At 34.0% G+C, this 19,599-nt stretch overlaps 1 protein-coding gene across 1 annotated transcript in view; it reads right to left on the bottom strand.

The window, feature by feature from the left end:
• The window catches only part of Rlf (RLF zinc finger), a 71,189-nt gene that overhangs the window by 35,688 nt on the left and 15,902 nt on the right, over positions 1-19,599 (bottom strand). The window contains exons 2-4 of the mRNA XM_027937518.3: positions 8,790-8,944; positions 8,249-8,330; positions 3,831-3,963 (exon numbers count right to left, since the gene is read on the bottom strand). Coding sequence (XP_027793319.2) covers positions 3,831-3,963; positions 8,249-8,330; positions 8,790-8,944 — 370 coding nt within the window. The remainder of the gene's footprint in view (positions 1-3,830; positions 3,964-8,248; positions 8,331-8,789; positions 8,945-19,599) is intronic.

The raw sequence follows: 19,599 nt of genomic DNA, 5'->3' as shown, positions 1-19,599 counted from the left end.
CTGTTGTTGATTTGCTTTGTTTTTGTTTTCTGGTAAAGGGGCTTGAACCCAGAGATCCTCTACCACTGAGCCATACCCCCTCGCCTTTTAAAAAATTTTTACTCTGACACATTGTCTAAGTTTCTGAGGCTGGCCTCAAACTTGTGATCCTCCTGCTTTAGCCTCCCAAGTTGACGGGATTACAGGTGTGGACCACCATGCCCAACTTTTTTGTTGTTGTTTATTTTTCTGTTTGGTTTTAAATTCCAGACATTTAATAATATGTGGGCAAGTTGAAAAAGCATGAAGGGCTGGCCTTTTCTATAAGTCTCCACAAAATGAACTCACAATCATATATCCCCTGCTTCTCAAATGGCTCCTTGTTTCTTTTCAGTAATGCTATTCTCCCAATTATACAAAAAGTAAAATTTTGGCTTTTTTTCCCCCTTGTTACCTCCTTTCCTCAAGAAAATTAACTTAGCTCTTCTGTCCTTGCTATTATTTTTTAAAACCCTCTTCACTTTAATTCCTCCATATTATTTTCTGCCACACATCTCTTCTCTGTATCCTATTCAGCCTAATGTAAGACACTGCTCTACTAGGTTGTAAGCAATCTTACAAATAACTCAGGAGGTAACACACCTGAAAACAGGCATGTCATTTACATAACTCCAAGCCCTTTTAAGTTCCCACAACATTTATTAAATATCCATATTATAGATAAGACATAGAACAAGGCCAGGCATATAGCGCACAATACTAACAAGTTCAATAGTACTGGATAGTATTTGTAATAACTCCTTTATTACACTGTCAGCAATTTGTAACCATGTCTTTTGTATTCCCTAGAGAACTATGCACAATGCCATGCACATTACAGATATTTAATAAAACCATGTATTTAGTAACTGAAGGGTTATCAATCCCCAGTCAAAAACTTTTTTAACATCTCAACTTCATTCAAATTCTGCCTCCACAATTTTAACTACATGGTCTTGTGCATGTGTGATCTCTCACCTGTTTTATAGATTAAATGAGATACAAAAGCACTAATAGTGCCCAACAAATAGCAGGCACTCTAAAAATTCGCTGTTATATCTAGAAGGTAAAAACTATTTTATTCAATATATTATAATTAAACCATTGCTATACCCATTTTTAAAATCTTGTATTTTAAAAACTATTTTTTTTTAGAGAGAGAGAGAGTGAGAGAGAGAGAGAGAGAGAGAGAATTTTAATATTTATTTTTTAGTTTTCGGCGGACACAACATCTTTGTTTGTATGTGGTGCTGAGGATCCATACGCTACCGCTTGAGCCACATCCCCAGCCCTTAAAAACTATTTTAATATAACTAATTATCATTATTATCATGCAGGTGTGTACCACCGCATCAACTCTATTTTTTTCAAACAATATAAACAATGTAAAATACCTAGACCCTCCTTTCCAGTTAGATTTGTTTGCCTAACTTTTCTTTTATTGAGCCATTTAAAAGAAAGTTGCAGGGGCTGGGGTTATATATAGCTCAGTGGTAGAGTGCTCGCCTAGAACGTGCAAGGCCCTAGGTTCAATCCTCAGCACCACATAAACATAAATAAATAAAATAAAGACATTAAAAAAAAGAAAAGAAAGTTGCAGAAATCATGAAATTTCACCTTTCGTATATGTCATCATATAAAAACAATTAACATTTAAGATTCAGTTAAAAAGAGCTCTATCATGATGTCTTTAATGATCATACCAGGCAGAAATTTCAGCTGGCACTTAATACATACCTCAAGTTATGAACTATTTAATTTGAGGCAGAGGCACACAAAATCAGAAGACAGGAAAAAAATGTTTATAGGCCTTTATTGGTTCAAAAAACTATACTGAAATGCATTTACTGAGTTCCTTGGAAGTAAAAAATGTGCACTTTTATGCTTGATACTAAGAAATCAATGAGATGATAATCACTGCTTTTTGGTATCAAATATATTGACATCTGTGTTGCAGGAACAGTGGAATTAAAAAGGAAGCTTTCTAGTCTTTTGATCTGAAATTAGGCTAAGGATCAATGTAAAAGTAGGTAGGCCTCAGGTTGCCCACCACTTACACTGTGATCCTCAGTATAATTCTTCAGTACATACCATGTACCCAGAATCTTATAAATGGTGGGGGCTTAATTAATCTTTACTGAACAGATAGGATACCATGGGTCATTAGACGAACAGTGTTTCTCCCCCTTTCTTGATATTTCCCTGTGTGAAAAAAATTACTAATAATCCCTAAGGTAGTTGACACATTTGATTAGTCCATCATGGGAAAATATACGGGGGATGTTTAACTCAACTCTACCCTTTTGCCTCTAGGGATTTGGCCTGCTTGGATGGAGCATGAATTCTTCTCTGTCCTAGTCAAGACTATCTAGATGAGGATGCTAGTCTGAGATACTTCTGAAACTAATTATGGGCTACATAACAACATTTCAATCAATTCCAGCCTGCACACATCAGGGTAGTCCTGTAAGATTATAATGGAGTTGAAAAATTCCTACTGCTAGTGACATCATAGCCATCATTATAATGTAATGTATTATTCACATATTTGTGATGATGGTGTCAGTGTAAATAAACCTACTAGACTACCAGTATTATAATACTCTTTTTTATAGTTGAGTATATTCCTTCTATTTATTAAATAGTTTACCGTAAAACAGTATGTTGTGTTATACCAGCAGAAGCCTCATACATTTTGGGTTTAAAGCACATCTTTTTTGTGTCTGTGCATGTGGTACTGGGGATTGAACCCAGGGGTACTCTATTACTGAGTCATACTTCCTGCCCTTTTTTAGTTATTATTTGAGACAAGTTCTCACTAAGTTGTGAGGCTGGCAGGAACTTGAGATCCTCCTGCCTCAGTCTCCTAAGTAACTAGGATTACAGGTGTACCTTGCCATACTACACCTCTTGACTGCAAGAGGGCACCTGAAATGAATGACTTTGTTTAAATATATTCTTGACTTTCATCTGAAAATGATATAATTAATGACAGTTCTCAAACAAATTCCCATTGTTAAGTGGCGCATGACTATACTTAGTTCTGTCCTCTAGCAGCTTTTAGCAATTATAAAGTTAATACTTTAGCCTCCATCTATGTATATTTACAGATATCATTTATTGAGGACCTCAACAGAAAACAATAAAATACCAATCTCTTTTCTATTTAACAGCTCTACTCCTTCTTTTCTTATTTTTTAATTGTCAGTGCAATGATAAGCAATAGACTCATCAAAGACCAGGACCAAGAGAAAATCTAAACAACTTTATGCTAATTTTCTTACTATACAGAAAGACTTAAACAGCATGTACATGGTGGTCAAATTTGGTGAATAAATTAATCAACTGGGATATTTTAAGGCACCAAGCTTCTTATTCCAAGACCTAAACTGAAGATTTGTAGAAAAGTATAATTGTTTTGAACCTGTTTTTATTATAACAGAATGTGATCCTCTGAGCTTTCCATTAACTTCAAGTAAATAGTTATAATTGTTGTCTATATCAAATATGGCCTAAAATGTCAAAACAATGTCTAAAATGCAAATGTCAACTCACATTTATACTTTAATTTTCATTATAAGCAAAGCTCTACCATATACCAAAGACTAGCAGATTACTGCAAAGTGATATTTTGAACACTACCTAAAATTCCAAGTATCCTTACTTACATAAGCAAAACATTAAATGCTAATAATTTTTACTACTCAAAAGAAAAGTGAATGACCAGGTATATAGAGGCAAAATTCATAAAGTTTTAACCCATAATCAACTAAATTCTCCTCCCAAATAGTCAATGAAGTATTAAGAGTTACCTTCTTCTGTTTCTACTGGCTGTTGAGACAGAATTTTAAGAAGAATTGGGTTTTTCCACACCCCTTCTTGGGTAACATGAACCAATATTTGTAGGTTATTATTTCCAAATTCCAACAATGTATTATGTGACTCCTAAAACAAAAACAGAAAATAAGCCAGTAATTAACACTTTGTCTTATCAATATAGCTGAATACCTGTGAACTGAAAGGATCTTTAACTTGGATTTCCTAAAAATAAACTAGCAAAAACATAAGGACTACACTATCCTCAAAGCTTTATGCAGTTCTGTTGCTACTTTTTAAATTACTGAAAACTTTAAAATGTTTTCCTGAATTCCCCTCAGGTAAAATTATCACCACAATCAATAATTTAGCTCTTGCACTACTACTGAGTATCTAAAGTGCCCTACTATTAAGATGGTCAGACACTCTGAAGACCCAACAGCCTTAGCAATAGCTGACTTAATTATTTTGAGGCCACTGGTCCAGCTTTCTTTTAAAAGATTTTGCAGTATTCACAGTCTATGCCTTCAAAGAGAAATATTGCTTAATTATACTAATTGTTATATAACTATTTAAATTCTTCAATTACCATTTAAATGAGAGGCGGCTCTACATAAAATGTTAAGAAAAGTCTAGGTTATTATTTGATATTCTATTTCAGCACATAAACATGGAAATTTATATATAGTGGGTAAAGAAAAAATGGTCAGGAATTTTACTATAAATGATTATGTATATCTCACTGTCTTTTATTACTATCGAGGATGACTAATTATAATGAGGTTGTTCCCATGTTCTAAAATTCTAAATTGTTTCTCTTATTTTAAACTTCTGAAATTCTGTACAAACATAAGCTTCCATTTATACCAATTTTTCTTGAGAAAAATATTCAGAGAACTAAGAATATAGTTTTATATTTACTCAAGTAATATATAACATATAAAAGATTGGCTTTAACTACACATACCCCAATATGCTGCTATCTTCCACTGAGAAGAGTTTAAGATATAGCACTAATATAGAAAATGATAATTTCAACCAACAGTTTGCTAATAGCAATACTAAACTAATGCTGCAATTTTCCTTTATCAGTTGACTGGTCCTCAGACTTCTTTCTCTTTAAGTTAGGACAGACATATACTTTGCAGTGAAGACACAGATTCTATGTGGAAGCACCATAATTTTCTTTGCCTGGCTACCAAATTTACACTAACAGGACTGTACTGTTACACTAGGTAGAAAACAGTATCACTGTCATGAAACACAGCCACGTTTAAAAAAAACAAAGTTTGATTTTTTTTTAAAGCATCTTTTACTTTTCATTTGCTGAAGTTCAAAATATAGCTAACTCAAATACAAACAGTATATAACCCTGTTACCTACATATATCTATAATACATACATATATGTAATATGTGCATATATGATAACAAAATTACTTTTAAAAATAGTCTTAAATCGAGTTTTTAAAAACTATGGTGGCATTTTAAAAATAATTTTAAAAATCAGGTTTCCTGTTAGAGGAAAATATTCTGCACCACATCTTGAAACCACAACACAGAAACATTAACATAAGATGTTCACTCTCATACCATTTAAAATAAGTATTAAAAATATTTGGTCAGGGGCTGGGGTTGTGGCTCAGTGGTAGAACACTTGCCTAGCATGCCCAAGGCACTGGGTTCAATCCCTGATACCACATAAAAATAAACAAATAAAATTAAAGAATTGTGTTCATCTACAACTAAAAAAATATTTAAACAAAAGAAAAAGTCATTTCAAGGCTAGGGTTGTGGGTCAGTGGTAGAGCACTTGTGAGGCACGGGTTTGAGTCTCAGCACCACACATACATAAGTAAGTAAGTAAATAAATAAATAAATAAAATCCACCAACAACTAAAAATACATAGTAAAAAAAAAATCTTTTCAGGGCTGGGGATGTGGCTCAAGGGGTAGCGCGCTCGCCTGGCATGCGTGCGGCCCGGGTTCAATCCTCAGCACCACAAACAAAGATGTTGTATCGGCCGAAAAACTAAAAAATAAATAAAATTCTCTCCCTCTCTCTTTCTCTAAAAAATAATTTTTTAAAAAAAGAACCTATTATTAAAAAAAAAATCTTTTCAGTGAATATTTTCATATCAACAGAAAAAAAGTCTGGAAGAGTTACATAGTTTAAACATGATTGAGAAATGTATTTGTGGCCTGTTTTTTTTTTTTTTAATATTTATTTTTTTAGTTGTAGGTGGTCACAATATCTTTATTTCATTTTTATGAAGTGCTGAAGATCGAATCCAGTGCCTCACATGTGCTAGGGACCAACTCTACCACTGAGCCACAACCTCAGCCCCTTGTGGCCTGTTTTCACAAAAACTGTTCTTTTGCTGAGCACCATCATCACATCTACCCTTAATCCCAGCTACTCCTGAGGTTAGGTTTGAGACCAGTCAGGGAATTTGGAGAGATCTTGTTCAGAAAAGACAGGGTCTGGCAGGGATGCAGCCCAGTGGTAAAGCACTTGCTTTGTATAGGTGAGGCCCTGAGTTCAATTCCCACTACCACAAAGCAAGCAAAGAAACAAAAAAGATTATTTTGCTGAAAGTATCCTCAATACCATCTGGGCCTTGTCCACTTATTACATAAAATAAGAGAAATTCAGAGTTTTGTCTTTCAGATTTCAAAAGGGACCATTTCTTAAATCAATATTCTTACCTTCATTAATTTTACTGAACGTATATTTAAAAATACAACCTATGTATCTGATAACAACTGAAAAATTTACATGGAGTAGGGAGAAGGGGTAGTGAGAAGGCATTTGTTTTATTCAGGCAAACAATCTTAAGAAAACAATGAAGAAATAGAGTATTTTCTCTAAAGACTAATAAAAATAATACTAATAGTGTTAAGAGTATGTGCTCTTCTGGAATGGCATATGCCAGGATGAAACTACCAACAGGCCTTAAAACACAGTGACAAAAATCAATAGACTATGCATAAAAGATGATTTTAGTAGCTATAAAGGCATGTGAGAAATTAGTACTGCATTACAAGGATTAAAATATGCTAAACCTGGTGTGGTGGTTCATTCCTGTAATCCCAGTAGCTCAGGAAGCCCTAAGCAACTTAATGAGACCTTGTCTCAAAACTGGGATGTGACTCAGTGATTAAACATCTCTGGGTTCAATTCCTAGTACCAAAAAAGAAAAAAGAAGGAAAAAAAAAAAAAAAAAGCCAATAACATGACAAAGATTCCTCTTCTCCCCAAAGAGAAAAACATAAACATAATTTCATTTTGGTTATACATCCCAAAGGAAAGAAATTTCCAGATAATGAGGTATGTTTTTTAATATGTAAATCTTTATTTGTCCCTATATGAAACAGATCCAAGAGTTTGTGTCCTGAAGAAAGCATTTAACAAAATAAGCTCTGGGCTTGAATGTGAGTGTTATTCTGGACAAGTTAATTAACCTCTCTCTGTGCCTGTCTTCCTACTCGTAAATGGAGAGTAAAATCCTCAAATTATAAGGTTTATTTGACTAAAGGACATAAAGCCTGCCAGTATAGAGCAGTGATCATAATTAGTGATCAATAAATGAATGATTGCTATTATTTATTATGTCTATTTTTAAAAATAGTTTTTTGGGGTTGGGGATGTGGCTCAAGCGGTAGCACGCTCGCCTGGCATGCGTGCGGCCCAGGTTCGATCCTCAGCACCACATACAAACAAAGATGTTGTGTCCGTCGAAAACTAAAAAATAAATATTAAAAAAAAAAAAAATTCTCTCTCTCTCTCTCTAAAAAAAAAAAAAAAAATAGTTTTTTGGTCTCCATCAGTAACAAGACTGTCTTCTGTTGCTGGCACTGTATTTGCTTTTTTTCATATCCTATCTCCCACCCTAATTTATCGCTTTCTGATCTGCTTACCTAAGAAAGGTGACAACCAAGTCAACATGAGAGCCTAAATAGTTCTCCCATAAGTAAAATGCATGAACATAATCTATACTACCGTATAACCACATGTGATTTAGTTTTTTGTTTTTTAAATTATTTCTGTCATTCTGGGGATTAAATGCAGGGCCTCACACATATTAGGCAAGTGCTCTACCACTGAGTTATATCCCCAACCCAGATTTTAAATTTTTGATAGCCTTATTCTGTCTATATTTTCAAATAATGAAAAATATTTGTTGATTTCCAAGCTATGTAAAGAAAGCAAAATCAAATGAAAGAAAAACTCCATTTTTTTTTTAACATACCCCCTCATGAGGTAGAAATTCTTTTTCTCATGTCATGAACTTACTATTGATATATAATGAACTTGTTTTTGTTTTAAATTTCTGATTTTAGTTTGCTGGGAGTAATTAAGTAGGTGTCTTGGATACCTATACAGAGAATATTTTGACTTAAAATCAACTCACCTGTAGAGACTGAAGGAATGGTACCCAGACTTCACAAGGCAGTTCACTTTCAGACACTGAAAGCAGTAATTCAAAACAACTCCTACCAAAAAAAACAAAAACAAAAAACTAAATAAGTATAAAATGGTGGTTATGGTAATAATTACAGTATGAAAGCAATAGTAAATATACATTTTACATTTGATGAGATTATTTTAAACTTTTTCACTCTTCAAATTGATATCTTGGCTTTTCAACTTATATCCCAAACAGTTTTGTTTAGGTAGGAGGAACAGTTTTGGCTCCATAAATCAAAAACCGAAGCTCAAGCTACTGCTAAGAAAGAGTAGGAAAAAAGGCTCTAGAAGCAATAAGATTATGTTGTTTTGTTGGAACTCCACCTGGACTATATGATCTGGGAACCTGAAGAAAGCAAAGAGAATTTCATTCAAAATTATTAATTAATGGTGCTTTGAAGAATGTAATGTCTTTTAAAAAATAAGTCAGGCAAACACTATGACACAAGGTACTCAATATTTAGAGTGATTTATATTCAACTTACAGTACTAATCTGCCAAGCACTAAGAGGACATCTTCACATTCAGTAGTCAAAAATGGACGTGCACTGGCAAAACTTTGGATGGCAAGTCGATATACCTCCAGAAGATACACAATATGTTCTGATGCATTCTTGTTGCTTGCATATTGCAATAAAGTCTAAAAAATAAAAATATTTAATTATTTTACAATTAGAACTAATGAAACAATTTGTCTTTGTTCTCAAAAGCACTGTCCCTTCCTTTTCTTCTAACAGACACATACACCGTTTATTTGCCTTTTTAAGGCTCTGGTTTATTTAGAGGATACTATTTTCATCACTTAATTGTTTCAAGGACTTAAAGAAAAGGCAGACTTATTCTTTTGATATGAGAATAAATTTAAAAGCAAAACCATAAAATGCCTACAGTTCTCTTTATAGCCCTGAAATGAAACAGTGAGTTTCATTAATACAACATTAACTTAAGAGAGAAAGAGAGAAGAGGAGGAAGACAAGGGGTAAGGGTGAGGAGTTATTCTTACACAGGGCCCAACAGTTCTAGGGTTCCATAAAATCATCTTCTACTCACAAAAAATTGATTAGGCTTCCAGAGATTAATTTATGTTGACCAAATTACAAAAGGCAAATTTTATATTGTTTTTAAAAGGTTTATTAAAAAGAATTCATCATAAAAACCAAATGCCAGTTTATTTGCTCACAACAAGGGATGATCACATCACCATGTAGCATCCCCGAATCCTTTATTGTAGCTGAGGAGTGATAACTTCTGGTCAGCATGGAATTTAAATCAAAATTAAATGGAACTGTGATTAAAAGTTTAACAAATTACATGTGTCCTATCACTAAAAATTTGTTCAAATGATGGTTTATGTTCTCCTTGGACAATGCTAAAAAAATTCCTGCCAAATTGTTATTTGAAGACTCTAGTTTCAAGGGATTTATTCTCTCTCCTATTATCATACACATTCTGACCAGGCTAGAGAGTTCCTAACTTACTTCTACAGGTAAGTCTTATTTTTAAAGGGTAGTTTTATCTTAAATACACTCTATCTGATATGAATTATTACCCTTAGAATAATTTCTTCAAAGATTCCTAACTTACTTTCTGTTTTTGATTTTCCTGCCTAGAAAACTACAAATAGATATGGCAAAACTTTGGATGGCAAATAGATATGGTTGCACTGCAGGATTCGACCAGATTTCCTGAAGCTTTAGTTTCTACAATAATGGTCCTTATTATCAGTTCTGATAAGTGAGATATGACAGCATGGTCATGGTTGCTTAAAATTTTTAAGACCCTTATAAGGAAACATATGAGATAAGTCATTATACCATGTATAGTGAAAATATTCCTAACCAACACATTGAATTGCCTGATTTTTGCACACTTTAATATCAGATAAGCTATTTTAGTATGTCCAGTCAATTAAGTATCTTGCTACTTGGTTACAGTTATTTTAGGTAACTGGTTGCCTTCTATATTTTCAGAAGAGGATCATGTCACCATTTAATCAAATCCCAAATTTTAATAAAATGATGAAAGGATCATAAAACTGACCATCAAACAATTCTACCTCCCAGTTAAATGAGAAAAGGAATGTAAAATATGTGCTTAACTGTTACATAAATAATTTCTACTAATTTCTCAGAAGAAATTTATTAAAATCAATGTTAGGAATTCTGAATCAAGTCAGCAAATAACTTATTGCTTTTATCAGTTAATCTTAACAATCAGGGAGCATTAAAATTTTAAATTGATACTAGATTATTTTGGTATTGCTGTGGATTGAACCCAGGGTCTTCTGCATGCTGGACAACTAGTCTACTATCAAATTATATCCTCCGTCCTTGATATCAAGATTTTATGATCTTTAAGTCAGATATTATGTCTTATCAATCTTTGTTAAGTTTACCATTCCTTGACCCACTTCTTTTTTATTTTTTTTTAGTTGTAGTTGGACACATTTATTTATTTAGTGCTGAGGGTCCAACCCAGCACCTCTTACATGCTAGGCAAGTACTCTACTGCTGAACACAGCCCCTCCTTGACCCACTTCCAATGGACATTCTCAAGTCTCCCTATTTGTAGAATACATTCACTTTTTTACTCATTTGATAACTATTGATAGTTTATTATTATCATACAGTTGCTAGGGGCTGGAGAAAGATAGGACCTACCTTCATAACCTTTGAGAATGAGTCAATATGATAGCTGAAACCACACATGCAAATTTACCAACTGTTAGCCAGGCATGGTGGCACATACCTGTAATCCTGTTAACTTGGGAGGCTGAGGCAGGAGGACTGCAAATTTGAGACCAGCCTTAGCAACTTAGCAAGGCACTAAGCAATTTAGCCAGACTCTGTCTCAAACTAAAAAAATAAAATAAAAAGGACGGGGGATATGACTTAGTAATAGGACACCCCTGGGTTCAATCCTTGGTATCAAAAAGAAACAAACAAAACAACCAACTTTTGCTAGTACAGAAAAGGGAAGGGCAGAACACATACTGACAGGATTGGTCTCTTCACAATCCCCAAGCCCACTAAGAGAGCCCCTGCCACCAATCTAATATCTTTTGATGCAGATATTCCATTAAGACTTCTATAAATTACACAATTTCAAATATTAAATTCACTGTGGAATGTTTGCTTACAATCTGCTCTATACTGATTTACACTTTCTATATTTCTAAATCTACACCCTCATGTTAGTTGAAATTAAATAGTGAAGTCTCCATAACATACCCACTATGAACTTATTTCTGGTATTTGAAGAATCACTGGAACAATCTTCATTAATATCTTCCTCCCCTCACCCCAGCACTGAGGATTGAACCGAGTGTTGTGCATGCAAGGGGCTAAGCTACCCTCCCAGCCCTCTATGATTTTTTTTTTTTAAATGCAAGATTAGGCTGAATGAATCATAGCCACCAAATAACATTTTAAATACTTTATGTAAACAAAACAGAATCAGGAGCAGTAAAGAAAAAAACAGAGATCTCTTGTTTCTCTTTTAAAAGACATTAACAAAATTGAAGGAGAAATGGGGCATAAATAATAAATATGACCCCTTCAAGTTCGGTGGCATTCTACAGAGATCAAATTGATGAACTCTTCCCTGTATTTCAGTAAAGTCATTTATTACATCAACACTACAATGTGGGAGCCCAGTGCTGAGGATGGAAACTATCATTGCCTTTAAAAGATAATGCATACTGAGATTTAAAAAAAAAAAAAATTAGCCAACTTAGACACTAAATTTGACCATTCTTAACAGGGATGCTTCCATTCACATCCCAAGTATATTACCCTCAGATCACTCTATCACGCCCTTGTTACATGCCTCAACTACCTATTATACATTCCTATCTGGATGTCTATTCAAATCCTGAACATGTCCAAAACCAAACATCTTCCCCAGCAGATATGCTCTTCCTTCCACATTCTATCTGCCTCCTTTCAGAAGCCAAAACTAAGAAATTATCTTTGAAACCCCCATTCCAAAGTTAAGTGTTGTATTCAGAATTTGAACTAGGGACACCTAGCTCCAAAGACCAAACTTAATTACCATGCTTTACATCATCTCAGAATGCACAAGTCCACAGCTTTCTTAAGTATGTTTTCAAATTCTGCTGCTTCTTCCCAAGCATTATCTTTAATATTTTGTAGCAAGTAGTATTGTGGTCATCATTTGGCCTTCTTCCTAAGAGTTTACATCTAATTTCCATTCTAAAGTGCCCAGTTTTCCAACAATGGTGCTGAAAACCCATATTTTAGAATGTTAGTGGTTCATACAAACCTGACAAAAGATAGCTGGTGTTTATTCTGAAAACTGAACATCCCATGGCAATAGGAACTAATGTGATTTTAACAGAGAAAGGTATGCATTATTTTGAATTTTGCATATGAAGAAACTTTTGTATGATTTAACTTTCTTAGCACATGAATGTCTCAAAATCATAAATTTGAATAAAATGTGATCAATACTATATGAATTAGATTTCTACGAGGAAGCAGCACTTGAGCTGGAATCTCTGAAATATAAAAAGTAAAGTTTTAAAATGCAAAGATGAAGGTAATGGGAGGACTCCAAAGAGAGAGCAGCTTGAACAAAGTCAGAAAATGACTATGACAGATGGGGGATAAATGGTGAAGAGACTTAAATATCAGTTAATAATGAGGAAGTATTGAATGTTTCCTGTAAAGAAAATAAGCTGGGTGTGAGATGAAATAAAACAAGAAGAAAAACAGCAAGCTGCTTATACTGAGAGAGTAAATGGCTAAAATAAATTATAATCCTAAATCTTTTACTTATGTGTCACTGTGCTCCAACTCACACTTTGTATATTAGTTACAGTTGACTTTTTTTTTTTTCTTCTAGGAACTGGGGATTGAGCCAGGGATACTCTACCACTGAGCTACATCCCCAATCCTTTTTAATTTTGAGATAGGGTATCATTAAATTGCTGAGTCTGACCTCCAACTTGTGATCCTCCTGACTCAGTGTCCAAATTAGCTGAGACTACAGTTGTACACCAACACTCATGGCTATGGTTGATTTTTTTTAAGGCCAAAACCAAAAAAGACCTACTTGTTAGTCCATTCACCTATCTATAATTTTTCTTCTGTAATGACTAAATCTTATTATTCATCATCTCAACCTACCAAGATTATTTTTAGATATAGATTCTGTTAGGGATTTAAGGATGCTTTCTAGCTTTGTTTCATTTTCAATTTCAAAACATACCTTCTGCTATTTTGCTATAATAGTAATATCATTTATTGTACTATTACCACTACTCAGAAACAGAATACTGTTAATAAGTAATATCAACATTCCTTTAATGTTTAAAGTATTTTAATAGACTCATGCTATATGTCTCTACATTTATTGTAAAGTTTTCTTCAACATCAGTATCCTCATGGCTGTACAACCTTGTGTGGCTACCACAACTTATTACCTAATTTTCTATTTATGGACACATGCTTTCTAACTTTGCAGTATTATATATAACACTGAAATGAGTACTGAATGCCTAACTTTTTCCATGTATTCATGACAATTTTCTTAGAATAATGTCCTATAAATAGAATTGCTGGGTGCATGATTTTAAAGACTTTACAGAGTATCAAATTGTGCTCCAGAAAATTTGTTCCAATTTACATTTCTATTATCAGCATAAAATGGTGACAGATTGAGGAGCTATCACAATTATTATATATTATAAATTAAACACGATTTTTTTGAGGACCAGCATGATCGAGAATATATAATATTTTGTTTACTCAACTTACAATCTTTTCATCACTTGTGGTTGAGAAAAAATTGTTTCTTTAATGATATAAACTTAAAATTTAATTACTGGAGCTATCAATAAAGGACAGAGGTCAGGTTGGAGGGGACAGCAGGAGGCATGGGGTTATTAATGATGGTAGAATGTAGTGATCATTATTATACAAAGTACATGTATGAAGACACGAATTGGTGTGAATGTACTGTGTATACAAGAAGAGATACGAAAAATCATGCTCTATATATGTAATAAGAATTGTAATGCATTCCGCTGTCATATATATAGTAAAATAATTTTCAACAAGTAGACCATGAGTATTCATTAGTGTCAGGGAAACCAGATATCCGTATGCAAATCAATGAAGATTGGACCTTACCTTAGACTAGACACAAATATCAATTCAAAATGTATAAAAAACCTAATAACTGAAACTACAAAACACTAGAAGAACACATAGGGGGGAAAGCTTTGTAACAGTGGATTTGGCAATGATTTCTTGAACAGCATACCAAAAAACACAAACAATAAAATAAAAATAGATAAACTAGTCTACATTAAAATTTAAAACTGTGCACTGAAGGTCTCTTATCAACAGAGTAAAAAGGCAACCCACAAAATGGGAGAAAATATTTGCAAATCATGTTAATGAATTAATATTTAGAATACATTTAAAAATTTCTAAGTGTCAACCACTTAAAAACAATTTTTAAATGGGCAAAAGACTTGAATATATATATACAAATGGCCAACAAGCACATGAAAAGATGCTTAGTACTACAAATTAGGCAAATGCAAATCAAAACCACAATGAAATACCACTTATGTTAATCAGATTTTTGTTGCTGTGACCAAAATACCTGACAAGAATAACTTAGAGGAGGAAAAGTTTATTTGGGCTTGCAGTTTTAGAGGGTTAGTCTATGGTTGGCTGACTCCATTGCCCTGGGCCCAAACTAAAGCAGAATATGTGGCAGAAGGGTGTGGTGGAGGAACACTGCTCCCTTCATGAAAGCCAGAAAGCCCAGAGAGAGGAGAAGGCGCCACTGGGGAGATGAACTCTTTCAGGGCAGTCCCTGGTGACCTACCTCCTCCAGCTGCGCCCACCTGCCTACCTTACCATCCAGTCAGCCCATTCAAATGAGAATGGACTGATCAGATTACACTTTCATAATCTAAACATCTCACCCCTGAATATTCCCAAAATAACACCTTATATCCAAACCATAACACCACTTGATACCCATTTGGATAGCTATTATAAATTTAATTTTTTAAAGTGTTGGATGTGGAGAAATTGGAACTTTCCGTACATTGTTGGTGGAAATGTGAAGTGGCACAGCTGCTATAGAAATAGTACAATGATTCCAAAAATTAATCAGGAATACCACATGATTATATATATATATATATATATATATATATATATATATATATATATATATATTTTTTTTTTTTTTCCCCTTAAGTTAGAGCTTTATCATTATATATAGTAGTTGGGTTTATCCTGATAAGCTCATACCTGCATAGAATTTTATTTTAGTTCATGATCTAGATAGATTATCTTATAAATGATGGGGCATTGATTGAAATCCAACAGCCAAAATGTGTGTTGTTCTAGTCTGTTTTACACAGTTGCCTCAGATTGTGGTATTTTTACCCAGTATGATAAAGCTTAGATTTAAAAATCTCTAGACTTAAAAAAAAATATATGAAGATCTTTTAAGAGTAGCAGTTCTGGCTGGAGGTGTAGCTCAGTGGCAGAGCACTTGCCACTGAGCACTGGGTTCAATCCTTAGCAACACCTAATAATAAACAAATAAAATAATGTCATTCTGTTCTACTATAATTACAATTTTTTTAAAGGAGTAGCAATTCATTGAAGCAAAATGAATTGGATGTGTTGAACTATTGAAGCAAAAATTGGAGATAATTTATATTTTTCTTCATTTCTCCCCCACCCTATGATCTTTCTTTTGCATACTTGCTTTGGTTTCTTGAGCGTTTCTAATCTAAAATCTTGAGACAGCACTTTAAAAAAAAATTCTGGTAATTTCCTGTCTTAACTTTTTGTTTTTGCCATGGAGGTCTTGCCATGGCCCAGGTTGACCCCAAACTCCTGAGGTCAAGAGGTCCTCCCTCCCCAACTTCCTGAGTAAGGGGCCTACAGGTGTGTACTAAGAGCACCTGGCCTCAATCATTAAGTGCACGATTTAGTGGCATTAGGTATATTCACATTTTCTGTACCCATTGAACACTAACTCTTCATTCTTCCCTTTCCCTAGCCTCTGGCAGCCACCCTTCTTTCTACCCTTTGTCTCTGAATTTGACTATTTGCTACGTTATAAAAGTGAAACTACAAAATCTCTTTGTGACTTGATTATTTCCTTAGCATATTGTTCTCAGGGTTCATTCATATTGTAGCGTGTGTGAGAACTGATTCCCTTTTGAGCCTGAATGATATTCCATCATATGTATGTACCACATTTTGTTCATTCATTCATGTTTATGGACACTTTGGTTGCTTCTACCTGTTGACTGTTGATAATAATGCTGCTGTAAATATAATTCTCCAAATACATCTTTGAGATTTTGCTTTCCATTATTTTGGGTAAATAATTAAAGTGAAACTATTGGATCATGTGGTATTCCTGATTAATTTTTGGAATCATTGTACCAGACACTGTGCAATAGTTTTGGTGTTTTGTTTTGTGGTACTGGGTATGGAACCCAGGATTTCACTCACGCAAGGCAAGTGCTCTCTACTACTAAGCAACATTCTCAGCTCTTTTCAAAAAATTTTTGAGAGTCTCATTAAATTGCCTAGGCTGGCCTCAATAATTTGCTACCCTTCTGCCTCAGCCTCCTAAACAGTAGGGATTAAAGTCATGTGTCACCAAGCCCTACTATAACATGGCTTTAAAAAAAGTTGTGATAATAGGCTGGGGTTGTGGCTCAGCAGTAGAGCGCTCCTTAGTACATGAGAGGCCCTGGGTTTGATCCTCAGCACAACATAAAAATAAATAAATAAAAATAAAGTGTTGTGTCCAACTACAACCAAACAAATAAAAAATTTTAAAAAAATTAATAATTTAAAAAATTAAAAAGTTGTGGTAAAATACATTTAATATAAACGTTACATTATGAACCATTTTTAAGTGTACAGTTCTGTGATACTAAGTATATTAGTGCTACCATACCCACAGAACTCTTGTCATCTTATGAAATGGAAACTCTGAACCCATTAAAATATAACTCCTCCATATTTTCCCGCTCCCTCCATTCTACTTCCATTGTACTTTTTGTTGCTAGGTGCAATACAGCTTTCATGGTATATTTTCTGTTGGAAAAAACAAGAGTGTGGTATTAGCATTAAAGCAGACAAACAGATCAATGAAACAAAAGAATCCAGAATCAGGACCCTATACATATGACTAACTGATTTTCAACAAGGTGCAATTCAAGTCCAATTCAGTGGAAAGGATAATTTTTCAACAAATGATAATGGAAAATTTAGATATTCATGTTAAAAAAGAAATTCTAGCCAGATGTATGTAACCCCAGTGGCTTGGGAGGCTGAGGCAGGAGGATCACGAGTTTAAAACCAGCTTCAGCAACTTAGTGAGACCATAATGTAAGCAACTCAGCAAGACCCTGTCTCTAAATATTTTCTAAATATACGAAAAGGGCTGGGGATGTGGCTCAGTGGTTAAGTGCCCCTAGGTAAAAAAAAAAAAAAAAAGTTCCAGCCAGGGATAGCACATGCTTATAGTCCCAGCTACTCAGGAGGCTCAAGTAGGAGGATTCGAGGCCAGCCTGGGCACCTTAACAAGACCCCATCTCAAACGAAATATAAAGGACTAGAGATGTAATCAAGCTGTAGAGGTAGGGTACTTCTCTAGCACATGGGAGGCCCTGGGATCAATTGCCAGTATGGGGGGGGGGGGGCCTAACAGTAAGAAAACCCTTTTTTTTTTTTTTAATATCAAAAGACACTTTGCCAAAGAAGGATAGCAAATAAGCAAAATGAATAAATGTTCAACCTAATAAATCATGAGAAAAATGCACATTAGAACCACAATGAGGTACCACAAATTTGTAATTAGCTATAATTAAAACCCTGGGCACCCCAAGTGTTAACCAGGAAATAGAAAACTAGAACCTTCATACATTTTTTATAAGAATGTAAAATGATATAATTACCCTGGAAAACCTGTCATATGACCCAGTCACTCCACCTAAATATTTACCCAAGAAAAAAACATTTGTCTACCCAAAAGCATACTTGGAATGTTCCTAGCATATCTATCTGTAGTAGCCCCAAAGTGAAAACAACTCAAATGTCTTCCAATAAGTGAATGAATAACATATAATAAATGCTCATCAATAAAAGAAATTAACTTTTGATTTTATACAAATTAAATAAATTTAAAAATAATTATACTTAGTGAAAGCGGTCAAAGAGAGACTGATTAGTTACACAAAATTCTAAAAAATGCAACAAAATCTACAATGGATCAGTACTTGTGTGGAAATGGAAGACTATATGTGAGTGGGGCGTGAAAAAACAAATACAAAAGAGTAGAAAGAAATTTCTAGGGAATGATATAATCATTATTTTGATTATGATGATGATTTCATGCATGAGAAAGATACGCCAAATCTTATCAAACAGTACATTTTAAATATAAGCAATTTATTATGTCAATTACACCTCAATAAGACCATTTTAAAAATGCAAATGGGCCATGGGAAGCAAAAAAAATCATAAAAAGAAATAAGCTTTGCATTTAAAATAACAAACATGATGCTTATTACAATAAAATGTAAAACTTCTGTGCATCAAGGCAACATAAAAAGTGAAAAGATAAACTGATAAGACATTTCCAAAGCTTATAACCAAAAGTATCTATAACATAAAAATTTCATAAAAATTATTAAGAAAAAGACAACCCAATAGCCAATATAAGGTAAATATAAGTAAAACAAGAAAAAAACAGAGAGGAAACAATGACAAGTACTGAAGTATCTGGTAACAAGAAAAGTAGTTTAAAAGGCTAATATATAGATGGTAAAAAGCACAAGTGCATGCCAGTAATCCCAGCTACTCCTGAGTATGAAGCAGGAGGATTGCAAGTCAAAGCCAGCCTGGGTAACTTAACGAGACATTGTCTTATAATAAAATTTTTAAAAAGGCTGGGACGAAGCTCAGTGGTGGAATAATTGCCTAGCATGTGGGAAGGCCCTGGTTTCATTCCCTGAAGTAATAGCAGTAGTACTACTTCTAATAGTAATAGTAATTCTCACTCCAGTCAGAATGGCAATTATCAAGAATACAAGTAATAATAAATGTTGGCGAGGATATGGGGAAAAACATACACTCATACATTGCTGGTGCAACCATAATGGAAAGCAATGTGGAGATTCCTCAGAAAACTTGCAATGGAACTGCTATTTGATGAAGTTATCCCACTCCTTGGCATATACCCAAAGGATTTAAAATCAGCATATTATAATGA

This window comes from Marmota flaviventris, chromosome 10 (assembly GCF_047511675.1).
Source record: "Marmota flaviventris isolate mMarFla1 chromosome 10, mMarFla1.hap1, whole genome shotgun sequence".
NCBI lineage: Eukaryota > Metazoa > Chordata > Mammalia > Rodentia > Sciuridae > Marmota > Marmota flaviventris.
Note: the sequence above shows the minus strand (reverse complement) of the source record. Positions and strands in the feature narration are given on the sequence as shown.